This window comes from Quercus lobata, unplaced genomic scaffold (assembly GCF_001633185.2).
Source record: "Quercus lobata isolate SW786 unplaced genomic scaffold, ValleyOak3.0 Primary Assembly Scq3eQI_73, whole genome shotgun sequence".
NCBI classification, from domain to species: domain Eukaryota; kingdom Viridiplantae; phylum Streptophyta; class Magnoliopsida; order Fagales; family Fagaceae; genus Quercus; species Quercus lobata.
Genome location: NW_022154703.1, coordinates 469,969 through 488,949, shown reverse-complemented (window position 1 = coordinate 488,949; position 18,981 = coordinate 469,969). Strand labels below are relative to the sequence as shown.

General features: G+C 33.7%; 3 protein-coding genes across 3 annotated transcripts; 2 read left to right on the top strand and 1 right to left on the bottom strand.

Moving 5' to 3' along the window:
* Positions 1-2,327: 2,327 nt before the first annotated feature.
* LOC115972794 (protein translation factor SUI1 homolog) lies at positions 2,328-3,527 on the top strand. Its single transcript, XM_031093045.1, has 4 exons — positions 2,328-2,526; positions 2,906-3,108; positions 3,212-3,265; positions 3,346-3,527. The coding sequence occupies exons 1-4, from the start codon at positions 2,490-2,492 to the stop codon at positions 3,388-3,390; spliced, it is 339 nt and encodes a 112-aa protein (XP_030948905.1). The 5' UTR covers positions 2,328-2,489; the 3' UTR covers positions 3,391-3,527.
* A 2,305-nt stretch (positions 3,528-5,832) lies between these two features.
* On the top strand, positions 5,833-7,047 carry LOC115972797 (MYB-like transcription factor ETC1). Its single transcript, XM_031093048.1, has 3 exons — positions 5,833-6,035; positions 6,333-6,417; positions 6,600-7,047. The coding sequence occupies exons 1-3, from the start codon at positions 5,984-5,986 to the stop codon at positions 6,685-6,687; spliced, it is 225 nt and encodes a 74-aa protein (XP_030948908.1). The 5' UTR covers positions 5,833-5,983; the 3' UTR covers positions 6,688-7,047.
* Positions 7,048-15,791: 8,744 nt separating this feature from the next.
* LOC115972789 (cysteine-rich PDZ-binding protein-like) lies at positions 15,792-18,417 on the bottom strand. The gene is made up of 4 exons (XM_031093041.1): positions 18,311-18,417; positions 18,031-18,148; positions 16,397-16,488; positions 15,792-16,110 (listed from the first exon to the last, which is right to left on the bottom strand). Exons 1-4 carry the CDS (start codon positions 18,324-18,326, stop codon positions 16,046-16,048), a joined length of 291 nt encoding a protein of 96 aa, XP_030948901.1. The 5' UTR covers positions 18,327-18,417; the 3' UTR covers positions 15,792-16,045.
* Positions 18,418-18,981: the final 564 nt, after the last annotated feature.

Below are 18,981 nucleotides of genomic sequence, written 5' to 3'. Positions count from 1 at the left end.
TCAAGGAAAACCCACTCAATCCCAAACCCATTAATCACCCACCTAACCCGAAACCCAGTTAAGCCAAATCATCACCCACCCAATTGGCGGCAAGATCATCAAAACCCACCAATGAACTAGAAAAGCCAAGCCGATCAAGATCAAAACCCACCGACCCACACCCACAATCAACCAAAAAAAAAAAAAAACCAGCAACCAATAGATCGGAGCAAGATCGACGCCTTGCAGCACCATCACCTCTTCGCGATGGCCGCCGGCCTCAAGCTCAACCAAAACTGGATCAAAACCCACGAGATTCTAGACGACAGACCCGTCGGAGAACTCCATTCGTGTTGTAGGCGACGGACTCGTCCGGCTACCCTGCTTGCTCGACCTCGTTCTCATCGACGGCGATGGCGATCGGCGGAAGCTAGAGGAAGAAAAATTGACGAGATGAGAGAAAGAGAGAGCTGTGTAGTGCGCCTGAGAGAGAGTGAGAGGGAGAGCAGAGACAAGAGAGAGAAAAAACTATTAAAAAATTAAATACACATGCTACAGTGCCCGTGTAAATTTACATGGGTATTGTAGCTCATTGAAAAATTTAGAAGACTTTACACATTTTTAAACGGACTGATATGGAGTGTTTTTTGGTTTAAAATGTGTAAAAGTGGTCAAAATGTGTATTTTACACCTTTATAAAAGAGCTTATGTGTGAATGCTCTTAAATAGATAATTATAGCCGAAATACAAATAGTTTGAAAGGAAAAGAAAAAAGTAAAACACCTTTGTCATCAATTCACTAACACCCACACACAAATCCAAGGTGGTTGAGTGTTATTTGTGAACCAGTTGACCTTATATTGTTGAAAATGACGAGTAATCATCATTTAATGGAGTATTAAATACAACTCAAGAGACTTGAGATCAAATCTGGTCTGACCTACAAAAAAAAAAAATAATAATAAATAAATAAATCCATTGATATCTTGACCTAATAAAGCACAATCGTAATGGGGTGGCTGCCTTAAGTTCCAATCTTACTGTGTCTTAAGAACAAAGCAAAAGTAATCCTGACTAACATAATTCATTTGGTAGTGGGAAGGAACTTTCTGCACACTTGAGATAGAAACCTTGTCAGGTACATGCATGTGAGTAGACCCACTGGAAAATTTAGGCACCCTTTTTTTGTCTAATAATATTTGGATCTCATTAGTCATACAGTGTAATTGGGGGAAAAACATGTAAAATTAGATTGTTGTTTTGTTACTGAAATGATAAAGATGTTATATGGACAATTCAATATCTGTGTATACCTTCCCTGGACACATGCCTACTGCCTGTGTCATATAAATAAATCGTTTTGTAAATTTGAGAAATGCAGCTGCACTTGGTTTCTATGGAAATTCATGTTGTCAATTTGAATTGAAGATATACTCAATATATACTATATTCACATAAGCTAGAAATTTATTTTCTGCCATTACTTGTTTAGTTTAAGAGCATCATAATTGGCCATGCATGAAGCATAGGTTTCTAGTTTGAATAATTGAATCTCTTTCTCCACCTCCTCTTGAAGTCAAACTTACTCATTAAAACAAATAATTGAAAAAGAAAAATTCATGGGAGCATGAAGAGTTAATTATATTCAAGGATTATTACACTAGTTAGTGCCATTGGCATTTTATCACTTCCTTGGACAAGCCTTTTTATCTTCTTGTGTTCAATGTTTCCATCCAGAATTTCCCTTGAACTCTTCTGCTTTGGCTATTTTAAATTGTTTCTAGGTCTTACAATTTTGAATTTGAGAACATTATATTGTGTGATCTGTCTTTTATTTTTTAAAGATATTTCTTTAGCAACCATTATATTGTGATAAAGTGATGCACACTGACTATCCTTGCCAAAAAAAAAAAAAACTAAAATACTCTGATCAGATTTAGGATTTTTACGAAGAATTGGCAATAACAGTATTTAAGAGCAAAACAAGAAGTACAAATCTGTGGTTGGAGATGTGAAGATTATTATTCAAAGAGTGGTTGTTGGTTAATGATTAAAACTAGTCGAAGGCAGAACAGCATAATGATCCCTTTTTTTTGTGTGTGATTGGGTGGGGGGGATTTGTCCTCTTCTTCCCTTTCACTAAAGTTGATGGGAGCATTTGACAGAATATAGGGCAAAGTAGAAGTTAGTGTCTTGATATGATTTACTTGAATGAAAAAAGTCATAAGCTTTCAAAGTTACCATTTAAAATTTAAAGGGGTAAATTACTTTAAGATTGTATAGAAATGGAGGTAAAAAGAACAAAAGAAAATAGTAAATCTGGTCCAACTCTGTTTGCTCCCCTTCAATCTCCCTTAAGATATGGTGTTAATTTCAAAACTTGTGTTACAAACCATGTTAGTGTTTTGGGACTGATGGGACTTTTAACTTGGATTCAGCTGTGAGCATCTGTGTTTAGAAGGGGAGAAAGAACTTGTGTTGGATCTCTTCAATCTCCTATACCAAGTTTCATGTCTGAACTCGACATCCAAATACCTAGTGCCTTCGGTATGTTTTTTCGATCCTCTATTAAGTTGTGTTCATAAATGCACCTGTGTCCTGCATAAGTTTTCTTCTCTATGTTGTTTCCTGTTAAGTGCTGTGTTTTGAAAAATAACAACCACCAAGCCTTTAGTCTCAAAATTTTGGGGTTACCTATTGATCCTCAACAAGGTAGTCAAGGTTTCGAAAAACAGAAAATCCAAAAATAATAATGATCTTAAAACCGGATTACTTTGTAACCTGGATTGGAATATAATATATCCAGGGTGTAAGCATTTGTTGCAGAAGACATGCCATAATTTAAGTAATTAGTTGACAATGGGAACAGCACATGCTGACTTTTGTTGTTTGCTTTTGTGTGCATCCTGTGTGATTTGGTGGGCAGATCCATTTGCAGAGGCTAATGATAAGGACTCTGCCGGGGCAAAGGGGTACGTTCATGTGCGTATACAGCAGCGTAACGGTAGGAAACGCTTGACCACTGTCCAGGGCTTGAAGAAGGAATTCAGCTATAGTAAAATACTCAAGGACCTTAAGAAAGAATTTTGCTGCAATGGTACTGTTGTCCAGGATCCAGAGCTGGGCCAGGTGCTTATATTACATTATGTGTTACTATAATAGACTCCTAGCTTTCTCACTGATAGTGAGCGTTTCAAATGTTCAAATTGAATAAAATTCTTGATGTGCACAGGTCATTCAACTTCAAGGTGATCAACGAAAGAATGTTTCTACCTTTCTAGTTCAGGTAACTTCTTAATGTTTCAATTTGTTGCTCTCTATTGATTTCTGAATTCTAAACCATCGACATTGGGGTTTGGCCAATAGGCTGGCATTGCAAAGAAGGAACATGTCAAGATTCATGGTTTTTAAGCAGCACTCTCAGCAGTAGCAGATATACTTAAATGTTTGCAACTGCTGTTTCATGTAAGAGATCATACAATTTATATGGCTCTAAGACTCGAGTATAGTGTCTATAATGTATTTTCAATTTCTGTCAAACTAATATTCTCAAGCATTAATAAAATACTATCTTTGTCTATGTGCGAGTATTATATCCCATTGCAATGACCTCATTGTTAATTGTTATCCAAAGAACATTATTTGGTACGAAAGGAAAACTTTGTGTACATTAAGAAAACTAAGAACCTAACAAACTAGTAATCGTACGGTATGACCCCTAGCTTGTTGAAGGATGTCACGTCCGTGGATTGCTGTCAGACGCAAAAATTGACTCCTTGTGCATGGAAAGCATTTGATATGTATAGCAGAGGAGAAAATTTCAAAAGCACCAATGCTCATGGCAATGATTTTCAATTAAGATTTGAAAAAAATGTACCCTTCTTTTACTCTGTGTTTTCTACAGATTCATTATGCTAACTCCTACTACGTAATCTATTAGCATAATGCAATAAAATGATGTTTCACAACGGTTATACAACCTACATTGATCAAATATGTATATACTTGTACTTAGGAAACTCGTAAACAGTGCTCTATTTGTAAGAAAAATGTTTTGCAGTTTCAACTGTTTTGAATATAATATGGTATGAGGGTGAGGTGGCGAGGAAATGAATAAATCCTTCACTCAAACCTTACCAAGAAAAATATAATAGATTATTACAAATTAAAAGTTCCTTTAGATAATCTTCTACCCAAAGACTAAAAATGGATCCTCATCCTGCATAGCACTCAAGATTAGGTAATTTTCTAAAGTTTTTAGACATCCATTAATTGCTAAGTGGTTGTAGGACTATAACTTTTTTGGCCACAATTCTAATGTGGCCAACTGTGAGTGATTGTTTATTACTTTCACATAAACCCACAATTTTTTCGCTTTTACTCACAATCTGCCACATCACAATTGTGGTTGTGGTTAAAAAAAATTGTGGTCTTAGATTTTCTCGTAATTGCTAGGTACTTATCACAAGTTCTATCTTCCACACCTACTTTTAGAATTGTCTTGCCAATTATGCTCCTAGTTACTACCATAATACCAGGTCAACTCTTCTCATCCCTTTGCTGCTTTAGGGTAATGCACAAGCTCATTATTAAATTTAAGATATCGTTAAAAGTGTACTCAACAGACAAATGAACCCGAAATTTGGCCATCAAGTCCATACTTTTCACTAATCCAAACAAAACAAAGAAGAAGGCTTTAAGTGGGGTTACCTTAGTGCTATTAACTTTCCTTTGATAGAAAGGGACTTGGGCCCTTTTTCTCTTCAATCAAATGGTATAATTCAGAGGCCAAATATTCTGCAGTGATTCACCCTCCAGTACTGATTTATGGGTAAAGTCATTCTACCAGACAATCAAGATATTGTTGGGACCCTTCAAGGTTTGTGGATTGAGACATACCACCAGCCACATTAACATTTTCAAGAATGTAAAAACTTCATGTTTTTATTAACTTTTGTTCTGTTCCTAGCTGGTTCCAAACACATCCAGCCAAGGTCCTAAGAGGAACCACCTGTTTTTAACGTGACTGAGTTATGTTTATGTAAGACTAAGTGAATAGCTTTCAAGTGCCTAGAAATTGCTCAAAATCACACTATTGAAAAAATATAAGGCCTATGGCAAAATATTTGATGTTTCTGCAAACATTAATTTCCATCCAAACTATGCAGAGAGCTCCAATTTCACAATATCATCTTCTTCTTCTTCTTCTTCTTCTTCTTTTTGTGTGTGTGTGTGTGTGGAGAATCAAAACAATATCATCTTAATGTTTATGGTTTAGGGGCTTTGTAATAGTGTATGCTTTGTTCAAGAGAGATGCGGTATGTGGGAGGGAACTCCAAAAAGGGCATATTTTTACGGCAAGATATTTTGATGCAAAATTTCTGGTAGGCTGAACTGACTGTAATGCAGTCTGTTTTCCATTACTATGCATCAAAATTTTTTAACACAATATTAAAGAACATGTAATCTAAGTTTCATGTGGAACTCATGGATTAGGTAAAGAAACAAATATTTTATGTGCTTCCAACAATGGCAGAGCCAGAAAAATTTCTTGAGAGGGCTAGTGAATACATTTTTGTGTATTTTTTTGATTTTTTACCAAATGTAAAAGAAGATTAATGGAAATTCTCAAAAGCTAGGGTGGCCATGGCCCCCCTTGGCAACCCCCATGCTTCCAAGTGAAATATGGATTTCAAAATTTGTACATCACTGTGAATGTCACAAAATGCAGAACAATTATACAAAGTGACACCACACACGTACCAATGTATAAACTCCCTCCCATCCGAGCAATTCAACTACCTATCCAAATTTGTTTTGAGACTTGATAGCTCCCATTATTCAACTACCATTCATACCTTATGTCAACGTCCATTCTTATTCTCAAACATGCTTATCAAATTCGTGCACTCCCTACTATTAATATCTACTACTTAAGCGCCTCCAATGCTATAAACACAATTCTACATTGGCTCTTTACTCTTTTCACAGAAGCTTGTTCCTAATGGCCGACTCCGAACACTCTTCTTCCAATGAAACTTTTACAGACACTCAAGGTATCCTTTTTGACATAAATTTTCCTATCCTCTTTTTTCTCACACAAGTGCATTTATAAGCTTATAATCCTGTTCAAAGACAGTCATTTTCACATCTTCCTTGCTTGATTTCTAAGATAGTTTTTTCTGCTTCCCGGGTCCTACATATATATTTTGGGTCCATATCGTTTTGTTCACATACATGTATTTTTTTGTGCTCAAATATTTACTGTCTTTGGTTCGGAATTCTACTAACTTGATATTAATTCCTTAGATGTAAATTTAGCTCTCCTTACTAATATCGGATTGTTATTTCAGAGGAAACAAGTGAAGCGACCAAGCTCGAATTCTCTGAAGATGAGGAGACACTTATCATAAGGATGTTCAATCTTGTAGGAGAGAGGTGGGTTTGTTCTAAAATTCTAATTTTTCTCGTGCTTTTATTCAAAGCCCTGTAAAGGCAACTACCAGTCTTGTAATTCAGTGGCATTACATGATTTTTTTTTTTTTTTTTTTTTTAAAGTTTAAAAAAATTGTGAAGGCACAAAAAGCTTTTCTCAGTCGAATTTCTATAACTTTGATTAGGTGGGCTCTAATAGCTGGGAGGATCCCAGGAAGAACAGCCGAGGAAATTGAGAAGTACTGGACTACTAGATACTCAACAAGTGAATGAATGTAGAAGAACTCATGTTGGTGTTTAATTCCTTTCTACCAAAACCTTATTTGAGAAAAAAGAACTCTATGGATTCATCAATATCCCTCAATATTGCTCTCTAACGTACCATCTTCGAGGACATAACGATTGACGTTTTGGATTTTACTGTTTATGTTCTTGCTATTAGGATTCAACGTCAGTATGATTATTCCTTGAGTTCCTATGTACAAAATATCCCTGTGCTCAAGTTAGCTAGTCTTGAATGATGCATTGTACGAAAACATTGTGCCATGGAAATGGCTTCTCATCAGAGTTGGATTTTGTGTTTCCTTCAGCTATCTTATCAATAAAAGCAAAATTAGATCCTTTGAAGTTTGATCTTAGGCAATCCGTAATCTTATCCAAAGTATCTCCTCTTTATCTTCTTGTTTCCAAAAGAGGCTTACGATTGGGTCCAAAGTCAAGTACAATAATTTATGTCCGGAAATTCAAAATACAAACAAATCTATATATATCTAAAACCTGAAACATAATATTTATTATTGTTATACTCATGTTGCATTACCTCATCTGCCATGTCATTAGTCATACAATTATTCTTTTTCTTATTTATTTTTTATTTCTAAATTTTATTGACAATATTAAATATATAAATAAATTGACTTTGTTAAGGTTTTGGACTCCAATTGAATAAGATTTTATCAAATCTTAGCCAAATAATTATTTAGATTAATTATGCAATAGATACGATTTAAACAAACATCAAACATTTACAAATCACATGAACATCAAGAATGATGACCCAAGAAAACTTTTGAAACTGTGGTTTCAAAGTAAAAAATCTAGGGAGGATTTAACCTCCTCAAGGCAACATTTCACTAATAGAATGGAAGTTTGTACAATAGACTTAACCCTAAATCTACTACTACCTCATATAGTACTTACTCACATAATTTCGATTCCACGAACTCTTCTACTGTGAAACTGTTGCACACAAACTCTCCAGTTTGTGATTTTGAGATCTCCACTTAAAGTTTAGATCATCAACTATGGTTGATTTGATGTAGCAACTTTACTCTATAACTGGATCTGTTGTTTTCACTAGGTCTCCAGCTATAGCTCCAAAAGGGTTTGGAAAATCTCTAGATTTGTGTACAAAACATTTCCCTCTTAAAATGTGTAAAAACGTGCTCTAGGGTTTTTATTTAAATATCCTTAAGTTCCATCAAAACCCTGGATCCAATGGTTGAGAAAGAAAGTGAGATTTTAGATTTGCACGAATCTCGATCAGTCGAGATAAGTGAGTCTTTTTTTGCACTTATCTTTTCCTGATTTCTTGAGTCTTCATTTGTGTAGAACTTCAATTGTCTTGCGTACTATAATTGTTTGGAAAAAATAAACTTGTACCATAATTGTTGTCGTTGATTGCTAACTAGTCATAAAGATCTTTGCGAAAAACAAAAATAAAATAATCCTACTTTGGATTATTTATTGACCCTATGGTGATGTGGATAACAATATTATTTTGGATCTGGCAGGCTGATCCGGAATGCACTAAAAAATAAGGTTTAGGCAGTGTAATTACAAAAAGGTCTAGCTTTGATGCAATGACAAGTGTCTTTCATAAAAAATAAACGACAAACTGTGGGTGTAAATCTAAAAATCAGTCTTTTCAATAAATTAGGGGTAAGATTGTCAACCATTATACCTCTCTAACCCTGCAAAAAGTGGATGTTTTGTGTAATAGGTAGTAAAATTGTAAGATAATACAATGTGTTCACCTAGCAATCTATACCCAAAAGGCAAATATCCTCTTGAAGAATCCTTAAAAATGCGCATGAAGTCCTAAAAGGTTCATTTACATGATCCAAATCTCTCTTTCTTTCTCAAAACAAGGATAGAGGGGAGAGGGAGAGGTTGCATGTCTTTAAGATCCGATTAAGTGAGGACCTAATAACAAGATTTTCTTCATTTTAAATCTTCTCTGTTTCACTTATTTCATGGTTAAGATTTTGCTTTTTGGATTTAATAGTATATTGACAGTTACATGATTTAAAATTTTAAATGACTTGACAATCTCAACTCTTTTAGATTTTTAAAATTTAATTTGAACATTTTCCAAAAATTTAGACTATAATAAGGAGGCAAACAATCTACGTAAATTTAACCATAGTTTTTGGCCTCAACCTTATTGAGATCCAGTAACATGATCTGGTAGACAACATGAGTGCCTAGATGTCTCAAGCCCTCTAAATCGTACTTTGTTTTTGGTAGTATGCATTTCTCCTGTACTTACAAATTAAAAAATAAGAAAATGTGTGAGCTTTTAGATTGACAATATCCATTGAGAATGTACTTGAAATAGTATCTGTAAAAGTTGTTCACTTGTTCAAGATCAAAGAATTTTTTTTTTTTTTAGAGAAAGTTTCAACCTATGGCGTCCGCTTCTAATGATAACTCTTTATTATCAGACTAAGACACCAATCAGTTTTTGGTGTAAACAGGGAGATTGAACCCTAGATCTCTTATTTAACCATCCAATATTTTACCAGTTGAGTTAACTGGAACCCACAAGATCAAAGAATATTGAAGTAGCTAAAAAAGTGCATTTTGATCAAGAGATTAAAACCACAGTCCAGTGAAATTCATTACGTCATTGAACCTTCAAGTCGGTACCTTGGAGTAGTCGATAAGACGTTTCTGGTCATTAGCACAGACAGGTTGTTTGTGAGGTGGTCCATTTACAAGTAGTTTGGAAATTCTGAAACCGTTGTGGGTCACAACAATGAGTTCGAGTTCATCTACTAACATTGTAAAATCTATTACAAAAGTTTTGTTTTAGATTATAAATTTCTATTCTTCTTCGAAGACATTCTCCAACGTTTTTCCACTATGTTGCTAGATCGATATGTTATCTATTTATTACTTGCTTGATAGATTTAGTGACTTTTTAAATTACTTAAATTGGGTTTACATAATTGTTTTAATTGGTAAATAATTTATAAATCCACTGCATAACAAACCTTGGTGGGGTCAAAACCGGTCTTCTCAATATGTTTTGTTTTCACTGAACCTTATGAAAGCTGCAGGCTCGCGGATGACTTTCATCCTTAAAAATTTCAAGGATGCTTGAATATTTTGGAATCACATATTTGCTCTTTCATTCAAAATATGTTTATTCAAGGTATTATTTCTTTGTGGTTGAATCACACCAAAATGGTTTAAATTCTAAAAATTCCACATCTGAAAACTATCCAACAATTCTAAGTTTCTAACTAGTAAGTCTTTGCAATGCATTATATAAGATTGGAACAAAACTTTTAGCTCTGCACATTCGACCTTTCTAGGTTAGATTAATCCACTCTATTCATGCGGGTTTTCTGCCAAGAAATTGCATGTGCTTAGACTTATACAAAGCTTTTGAGAGAATAGAATGATTTTTTTCTACAAAATACCATAATGTTTTATGACTTTTCACATCATTTTATCAAACTTATAATGATATTTGTCTCTTCTTTTCTCATTTTCAATCACGTGCAATGGAGTCACAAAAGAATCTTTACTCCTGTGTCGTGACCTTCGACAAGGGGATCATATATCACCTCGGAACAATCACTTTTAGCTTTGTAATCTTTCACCTTTGAAATTTCATTCAAATGGCCATCAATAACCCATCTATTCTTGGCAGTGGGGCCAATGAAAAGGCTTGTAGCCATATTCTTTCAATAATTCAGACCTACTGCCATTACTCTAGCTAAATAGTTAGTCTTCCAAAATATAGGGTCTAGCTCACTTCCAGTAAAAATTTAGCAGTATATCTTCTTTTGTTTTAAACAGAAGTTGCCACGTCATTCACTAATAAACCAACGATGGAGATTAAAAACTCAATGCCATCTCATTAAATTTTAAGCAAAAACTAACAGAGCCCACCCAAGACTAACATTGCTGCTTCTTCTCATGTTAACGTTAATGGTTTTTTTTTTTTTTTTTTTTTTTTAACTTCATTGACTCTTCAGTTTCAAAACACAGCGCCAAAATACAAAAATAGTAATAAGAAAAATATGTTTTGCCGCCCAAGTTCTCCCTCCCTTTTTATTTATTTTTCTTTTTTCCAGCCTACCAAATCAGATTTTAGAACTATTTGGTGTAATCTATAGAAAAAAGAGTGAAGAAGAAGAAGAAATTTCTTTGCAAACTGTCAGAGTATCTGAGAAGGTATTTCCATCTTTACTTTTGATTTCTTATTCAATCCTATGTTTATGAGATGTCAAAATAATTAAAAGATTATGTTTAGGCTAAATATTATTAAATCTACAGGTTTTTTTGTCATTGTTAATAAATTTAGGCAAATAATGTATAAGATTACAAAAGTTTTGTCATCATTCGTTCATTTAATTTCATTTTTCAGTGCTAATTCACGTTTCTTATACATTATGATTTATATTTAACAGTTACATGGAAGAGGAAAACAATGATGATAGTCAAAAATTGGATACTGATTATATTCCAAAACTTGGCATTGAATTTGGTTCTGAACAAGAGGCATATGACTTTTATAATGAGTGTGGAAGAAATTATGGATTTAGTATTCGAAAAGAATGGTGCAATAAAAGAAAAAAAGACGGCGTGGTGACTTCGAGAAAGTTTACTTGTTGTAAAGAGCGAAATAAAGCCCCATGGGAGAGAGATGGTGAAAATAAGTATGAACGGGCTGAAACAAGGATAGGTTGCAATGCTCATATGATAATTCGGCTTGATAAAAAGAAGGGGAAATATTTTATACATAGCCTTGAGCTCAACCATAATCATATTCTCCATATTCCACAATGTATTCACATGATGCCATCCCAACGAAAGGTCTCAAAAGCACAAGCAATGGAAATTGATTTGGCTTATGATAATGGTATAAAATTGAAGGATTCATATGAGTTCATGGCCAGGCGAGTTGGTGGTAGAGATGCTCTTGGTTACACCAAGCAAGATCAAAAGAATTACCATTATAGTAAACGACAAAAAGAATAGAAATGTGGTGAGGCAGGGAGTTTATTTAAATACTTTTAGAAACAAAGGAAAGAGAATCCTTCCTTTTACTATGCAATACAGTTAGATGCTTCAAAACTAATAATAAATATTTTTTGGGCAGATGCACAAATGATTGTTGATTTTAAGTTATTTGGTGATGTGGTTTCTTTTGATACAACGTGCAGAACTAATAAGGAGTATTGACCCCTTGCAATGTTTGTTGGGTTTAATCATCATAGAGAGTTTACGATGTTTGGGGCTGCCCTTTTATATGATGAAACTATTCAGTGATTGTTTGAAGCTTTTTTTGAAGCAATGTTTGGGAAGAAACCAAATACAATTTTTACCGATCAAGATCTGGCAATGGCAAAAGCCATCTCATTGGTGATGCCAAATACTTGTCATCGATTATGTAAATGGCATTTAATGCAAAATGCTCTCAAGGGTGTCAACCATTTATTATGAGGTAAGGATGAATTTAGAAGTGATCTCGATGCATGTTTTAAAATTTGGGAAGAGGAGGAAGAGTTTCTTAGTGCTTGGGATGCTATACTTCATAAGTACAATGCTTTTGATAATTCTTGGCTTCAAAGTACGTTTGAAGTGAAAGAGAAATGGGCTAAAGTATATGCCAAGAAGTCATTTTCTACAGGAATGACTACAACTCAATTGAGTGAGAGTATAAACTCTGATTTGAAGGATTATTTATAGTCAGACTATGATATTGTAAAATTCTTCATACATTTTGAGAGACTACTTGATACTAAACGTTACAAGGAGTTGAAGGGTGAGTACAATTTAAGGCAAAAGTTGCCAAAAGTTAAGATTGCGTCACCTATTCTGATTCAAGCAGCACATATTTATACACGTAAATTATTTTTGAATTTTAAAGAGCAATATGAAGAGTTCCAAGGAGCTTTTGTGAAGGAGCGTGTTGAAAGAAATGCAACTCATGAGTTTCAATATATGGTAAGCCATAAGATCGTCAAGTAATTTGGAATCCTTTTGAAAATATTGTTTCATGTAGTTGTAGAAAGTTTGAAAGAGGTGGAATTTTGTGTAGTCATGCTTTAAAAATTCTTGATGTTATGGATATTAAGGTTCTTCTAGAGAAATACATCCTTAAGAGATGGCCAAAAGATGCACAAAATGAGATTGTGCAAGACTTTAATGGACATGATATCAAAGCTAACACCAAGTTGAAAGTTACAACTCGATATAAGTTTTTGGGTCCAATGTATGTCAAGCTTATCGCTCAAGCAAGTGAATGTGGGGAAGCATACGAGCTAGCATTGGGAAGCTATAATGAGTTGAGCAAAAAAATTAAATATATCCTTAAAAAAAATCTAATCCCTGTCAAGTTGATATTAACCAAGAAAATTCATCAGATGAGATGATAACCATTTCTGCTAAGGGTCTCAAGAAGAAGCAAGGGAGTAAACGAAGATGCCGGATTAAAAGTTGTCTTGAAAAGCCCAAAAAGAAGAAAAAAAGGAAGCATCCATCAACCCATACAAACAAATCAGTGTTTACAAGTACTAGTCTCACCATTATAATTTTTAACATTTATAGCTTCACAAATATTTTAGGTTCTTTATTTAATGACATAATAATTTACTAAACATTACACGTTATGTAGGATAAGCATCTAACTTCATCTATGCAAGTTAATGGAGCCATTAGCTATAATCCTCTGTCATACATAGATCATACAGTTCAGGTAACTTCATCCATGTTGTTTAATATTTTTTTCCCCCTTCATTTTAGGTGATTTTGATTTCATAAATTGTACACTATTATTAATCACTAATAAATACAGGATTTGTACATTCCTCATTTTTCAAGTGTTGGTGAACCTTGTAATCCTTCGTTGTTATCTCAGGTGCCATTGTATTAGAGTTTACTTTGGCTGCATAAATTAGAATTATTTGAATTTTATTTGATAACAACTAGTTTTATACTATAAGATTAATCATCATTTTTAACTATTATGTTTCTACTATATACAGGGAAAGAGTATTAGAGATGATCAAGAATAGAGTTCATTTGGAACTTTTGAGAATTCAGTAAATTTTTATGGTAAGAAAAGAAATGAAGAATTTTCAAGAGACTTATGTGGATTTTCTAATAGTTAATATTTGGCTAATAGTTGTAATGTGTCAAGCAAGAATGACAAATCCTCCTGTTCCTCTTCCATGTTCTAAGAATCCTAGTGATCTTGAAGGGGATGATATCAGTTCATTGCTTACAAAGTTTACAACTAGTAAAATTGAAGCTTTTTCGACCTATCTTTGAATGGATGCAGCGAATACTTAGTTTTGAATGATTGTAAATAACCATTGTTTTTAATTGTTGGAGCTAACAATTTATACTACTTTTTGGAGCTCAAAGTTTGTAATTGTTAGAGCTCATGATTTATGTTTTTTTTTTTTTTTTGGAGCTTGAAGATTGTAATTGTGGAACTCACAGTTTATGCTATTTTGTTGGAGCTCAAAGTTTGTAATGGTCAAAGTTCAATGCTACTTTGTACTTTTTTAGCAAACAATTTATGCAAATTAGAAGAATAGTATCTTTTTTTTATGGAAGAACAGTATGTTGCTGTGCTATTGGCTTGCAGGAAGAATATATATATATATATTAATCTATGTTGTTGCGGTTATAAAATCTCTAATAGGTGCCTAGTGCAGTGCTGTCGCTGCTGCATAACGGATGCAGTGCAGTGGCTGCTGCATAACTGGTGCAGTGCTATAGCTGCTTCAGTTGGCCTTAGCATGATTCCTTCAAATACAATGCTTCCTTCACAGTATATGCTAGTTGGCTCTGGCCCTATTTGAAATTCTTTGGGAACTTTTCTCAAGCACTTGGCATGCATTATTTTAAACCCAAAATAAAAACTATCCATTCAAAGAGCACGCCACCTCATTACAAACGATTAAGGTAGTAATCATGAAAAACTACAAAATTACAACACTGTCCATTCAAAATTACTGTAAATAATCTTCTTCTTTTTTTTTTTAGTAGGTGAAAAGTTCAGAAATTCATGTAAATAATCCTTCAAATCAGAGTTTCTACTCACTCAATTGAGTTGTAGTCATTCCTGCAGAAAATGACACCTTCACATATGCTTTAGCCCAGTTCTAAAATCTGATTTGGTAGGCTAGAAAAAAAAAAAAAAAAAAAGAGGGAGAACTTGGGCGGGCACTGTTAACGTGAAAAAAGAAAAGAAAAAAAAAAGACGTTAGTGAAAACTTTAACGTTGTTAACATGAGAAGAAGCAGCAACGTTAGTCTTGGGTGGGCTCTATTAGCTTTTGCTTAAAATTTAATGAGGTGGGATTGAGTTTTAATCTCCACCATTGGTTTATTAATGAGTGATGTGGCAACTTCTGTTTAAAACAAAAAGAGATATCTTGTTAGATTTTCACTAGAGGTAAGTCAGACACCTAAATAGAAATCTTTATCTTGAAAAATACCCCTATATAACAGTTTTTCTAAATTACAAGCTCTTCTTCAAATTCCTTCCTCTACATCTTTTGGAAACCATTTAGGGGTCCAACTTCTTTTAAATGAATGGAATTCTCAAACCTATCAACACAAGCTAGATAAGGAATGATAAAATTTGTTGCCTCTACTATTCCTGTTTTTATCATGCTAACTATCACTTCCTACCAAGATTTGTAATTCAATCTATCGCAAACTCGGCACTCTCACTGCGACATCTTCCTTTTCTTTTTCATCTCCATCTCATCAATGACAAATTCACTTAATTAAGAATGACAAAATGCCTCTACCTCGGCCCTACCTATCCCACTCCAAGCAGGCTTTTCCAGTACCAAAAAGGGGACAGGGTAAGGACGAGGCACCCATGATCCACCCCTGTTCTGACCCGTTGCCATCCCTAAACATAAGTGATAATCAGATGATGAGGTGCAATACCAACTACAGACCTATCAATGCCAACTAAAAAAATAAGAAAAGACATATAATACCAACTTCAAAACCTATACCACAATTGATAACCTAGCCACCTGATCATTACCTCCATGCTAAACTGGGATTAAAGGCAAATGCATGAGGATTTAAAAAAAAAAAAAAAAAAAGTAAATCTGAAACCCAAGCACATTTTGCCACTTGTATCTACAGAAAGAAATTGTCCATTTTAAAGATAAATTTACATGGAAACACCATAATCTAGGTTACAAGTACAATGCATCAGAATATAAAATGAGCTATTCTTCATTACTAACACCAAGTATACATGTTATAGTTAATGAAAGTTTACATCCTCTAATGATTTTGATGAGTTCACTTAGGGAAAGGCACTAACAGAGAAGGCAGCTAGTATCTGGTCTGCGTCATACATTGCTCTGTTTGTAAATCTTGGTGTCAAGTACTTGCTTACCGCACATTGCACAGACTCCTGCACAAGAAAGTACATTTAAGACGTTTCCTAGCATGAAACTTTAGCTATTATAATTACCAAACAGATAAGCAACATCAAATAATAATTCAGTAAGTTTAGTGGCACAAAATCATTCATAACTTTTTTCATAAATTGTTGAGGCGACATGTTGTGATTGATGCATAATATAAGTGGTATAAGTGATGGGCCATCTATGAAAGTGATGTTGCACCAATCACAACTTGCCACCTTAACATATTGTGAAAAGAGTCATGTCCCTAGTATTGCTCATCATAGTCAGTACCTTTCGAATAAGCACAGGTGTGACAGTACTTGGCTTCCTGGTGTACTTGTTGCTTGCATATGATGCATTTTGTATTGCCGTATGGAGTCCATCTGCAAGGAAAAAATACTCTCGATAAGTTTATTAAAATGCAAACCTAAATTGACAACGCTGACCGTTAAAATTAACTACAATAGGCAAAGATGTTACATGAAAATCAGCATACTAAATAAATATATTCTGCATTACAAAGTTAGCAACTCCATTGAACGCAACAATAAAGTTTAAGCTATAACTCAACTCAACTCAACTAAAGCCTTGATCCTAACTGATTGTGAGTTGGCTACATGAACTCTTGTACACAACAGCATTACTTGAGGCCCCTCGAACCCTATCCGAGGCCATACTCATTGTTACAACAAATTTTAACTTATATCTGCCCAAATCAATGCACAATATGCAACCTGTCACATAAAATACTTTAATATTTGTGGTGTACCTAGACCTAGAGTGAAATTTGTCCAATTCTGTATCTAACTCATTCTAGTGTCACAACAATCCTTCACAAAATCTGCACAACATCAACTAAATAGTTAAGAGTGTGACGTATATTTGCTATTTGTTATTACCTTAACTAAAGAAGATAACAAGATGAAACAATTTGCTAGAACAGTCCTCTCTGATACACATCTGATGCAACTCAAGTTGATCTAAATTTTATGTAAACTATTTTACACAGGAATTGCACTTAGCCCTATAATTTGAACATGCGTCTACAGACCCCATTACAACTATTACAATTTTAAAATCAAGATCACTAGCTGCAGTGCTCGGTTTATTTGTGCGGTAGTAATCTAGCTTAGTCAATTCTCACAATAGAAAAAGAGCTTGCAAGTTCAGAACTCACCAAAATCCCTTTACACTCCATCTCTCCAATTGTAATTATGAACTCAATTAAACAAAATCTACACAATAATCATAGTTTTGTAGACGAACATGAAACTAATCAAAACTGCAAATGCTGTGGTACAAAAACAGCCCTTTCAGCATGCATTGCAATAAAACCCATGTCAAAAAACACACATATATCAAAGGAAAACCAGAAAAGCTCCACAAATCCTTAGTCCTTGCACAAACAAAATCAAATACAAATATTAACAATGTGCCCATGATAATAATAGTACATCATATACAAATATTCACACCAGAATTGCTTTATTTACTTTTCACTAGACGAATAAAAACTAAATTTACTACCAATTTCCACTACAAAAAGATTACAAACTAACATGACAATAACATGATTGGTGTCGCATCAACAACATAAATAAAAAACCAAATTCCCAACATTTTCCTAGTAAGATTTATAGTTAGCCTAACATCACTCTTTCGCGCCGGCATTACAAAAGTTACAAACTTGATTTCATTAGATTGCACCATAATATAACATATTTCAATTTTAGCTAACTCTTTCGCAATAATTAAAATTAAAAAAAAAAAAAAATCCTTTTAGTTGATTCTATATAATAATTAATAATTAAAAAAAAAAAAAAAAAACCCTTTTTTTGTTTCTAACATAGTAACCCAAACAAGTAAATCATTCAACAGAGCAAGAAAATCTAATACTAAAAAAAATAAAAAATAAAAAATAAAACCTGCTCTTTTTGGAGAGGAGCTTGTTCTCGTTGATCTTGCGGCCACCGCCTTCAGTGGTGTTGCTTGCACCTGCTTTCCACTTGTCTGGTACTATCACCTTCGTTAGCTTCTTCTCACCTATAACAACAACAACAACAACAATAACAACAATCATTAATTATTCTTAATAATCTCAATTATAAAATTAAGCATTTGATGATTAATTAGAGGAATCGAATATATAAGAATCGAAAATTTGGGGGAAAAGGAAAAAAAAAAAAAAAAAATCAAAGAACTTACACTTCTCGCACACCATTGTTGTCAAAAACTGTGAATTTTTGTTTTTGTTTTTGCTCTGAGAAAATCGGAGCCCTAACTATACAGTTTCGTTTGGGCCTTAATATATAGGTGCCAGGGGAAAGCCCAGAAAGAGTCGGTTTAATAGCTAAATAAATAATTAATTTTAGGGGTGGGTGGGTACATGTTAAAACTAAAAACTTAGAACCAATAATAATTTGCAACCTACATGATTTATTGTAAAATTATAAAAATTGTTGTGAATATATTATTACACTTCAATTAAATGGATCATGTAAAAATTGGCTTTTACTTGTATTTACAGTTTCCACTTTATCAATACAATTTCTTAACTTTTCTCCAAAAAGAAAAAAGAAAAAAAGATCATATTCGGATTCATAATATATATATATATATATATATATATATATATATATATGATATTACTATATAGTTTTCCTTAATTTTTTATTCTCACTTTTATTTATTCACATGTTAAATTATAATTTGATTCTCAATTTTTAACCTTTGTTTCCAAAGGTTCAAAGGATCATACATGGCCTGGATGGAGCGTTTAGAGTAAAAAAATTGGAAGGCTTCTGTGAGATTGATGGAGAATATGGTAGGAATGGATAAGGGGCAATGGTAGGTAATGAACTCTACGTCTCAAGAAT

Bases quoted from the DNA above. Each gene is read 5' to 3' on its own strand.
- LOC115972794 (XM_031093045.1), top strand. From the start codon at position 2,490: ATGTCTGAACTCGACATCCAAATACCTAGTGCCTTCG. The intron at 2,527-2,905 runs GTATGTTTTTTC...TTTGGTGGGCAG, and splicing joins CCAAATACCTAGTGCCTTCG to ATCCATTTGCAGAGGCTAAT. The intron at 3,109-3,211 runs GTGCTTATATTA...TGATGTGCACAG, and splicing joins AGGATCCAGAGCTGGGCCAG to GTCATTCAACTTCAAGGTGA.
- LOC115972797 (XM_031093048.1), top strand. From the start codon at position 5,984: ATGGCCGACTCCGAACACTCTTCTTCCAATGAAACTTTTACAGACACT. The intron at 6,036-6,332 runs GTATCCTTTTTG...TTGTTATTTCAG, and splicing joins AACTTTTACAGACACTCAAG to AGGAAACAAGTGAAGCGACC. The intron at 6,418-6,599 runs GTGGGTTTGTTC...AACTTTGATTAG, and splicing joins TTCAATCTTGTAGGAGAGAG to GTGGGCTCTAATAGCTGGGA.
- LOC115972789 (XM_031093041.1), bottom strand. The intron at 16,489-18,030 runs GTTTTATTTTTT...TTTTCCTTGCAG, and splicing joins CTCCTCTCCAAAAAGAGCAG to ATGGACTCCATACGGCAATA. The intron at 16,111-16,396 runs GTACTGACTATG...TTTCTTGTGCAG, and splicing joins CACCTGTGCTTATTCGAAAG to GAGTCTGTGCAATGTGCGGT.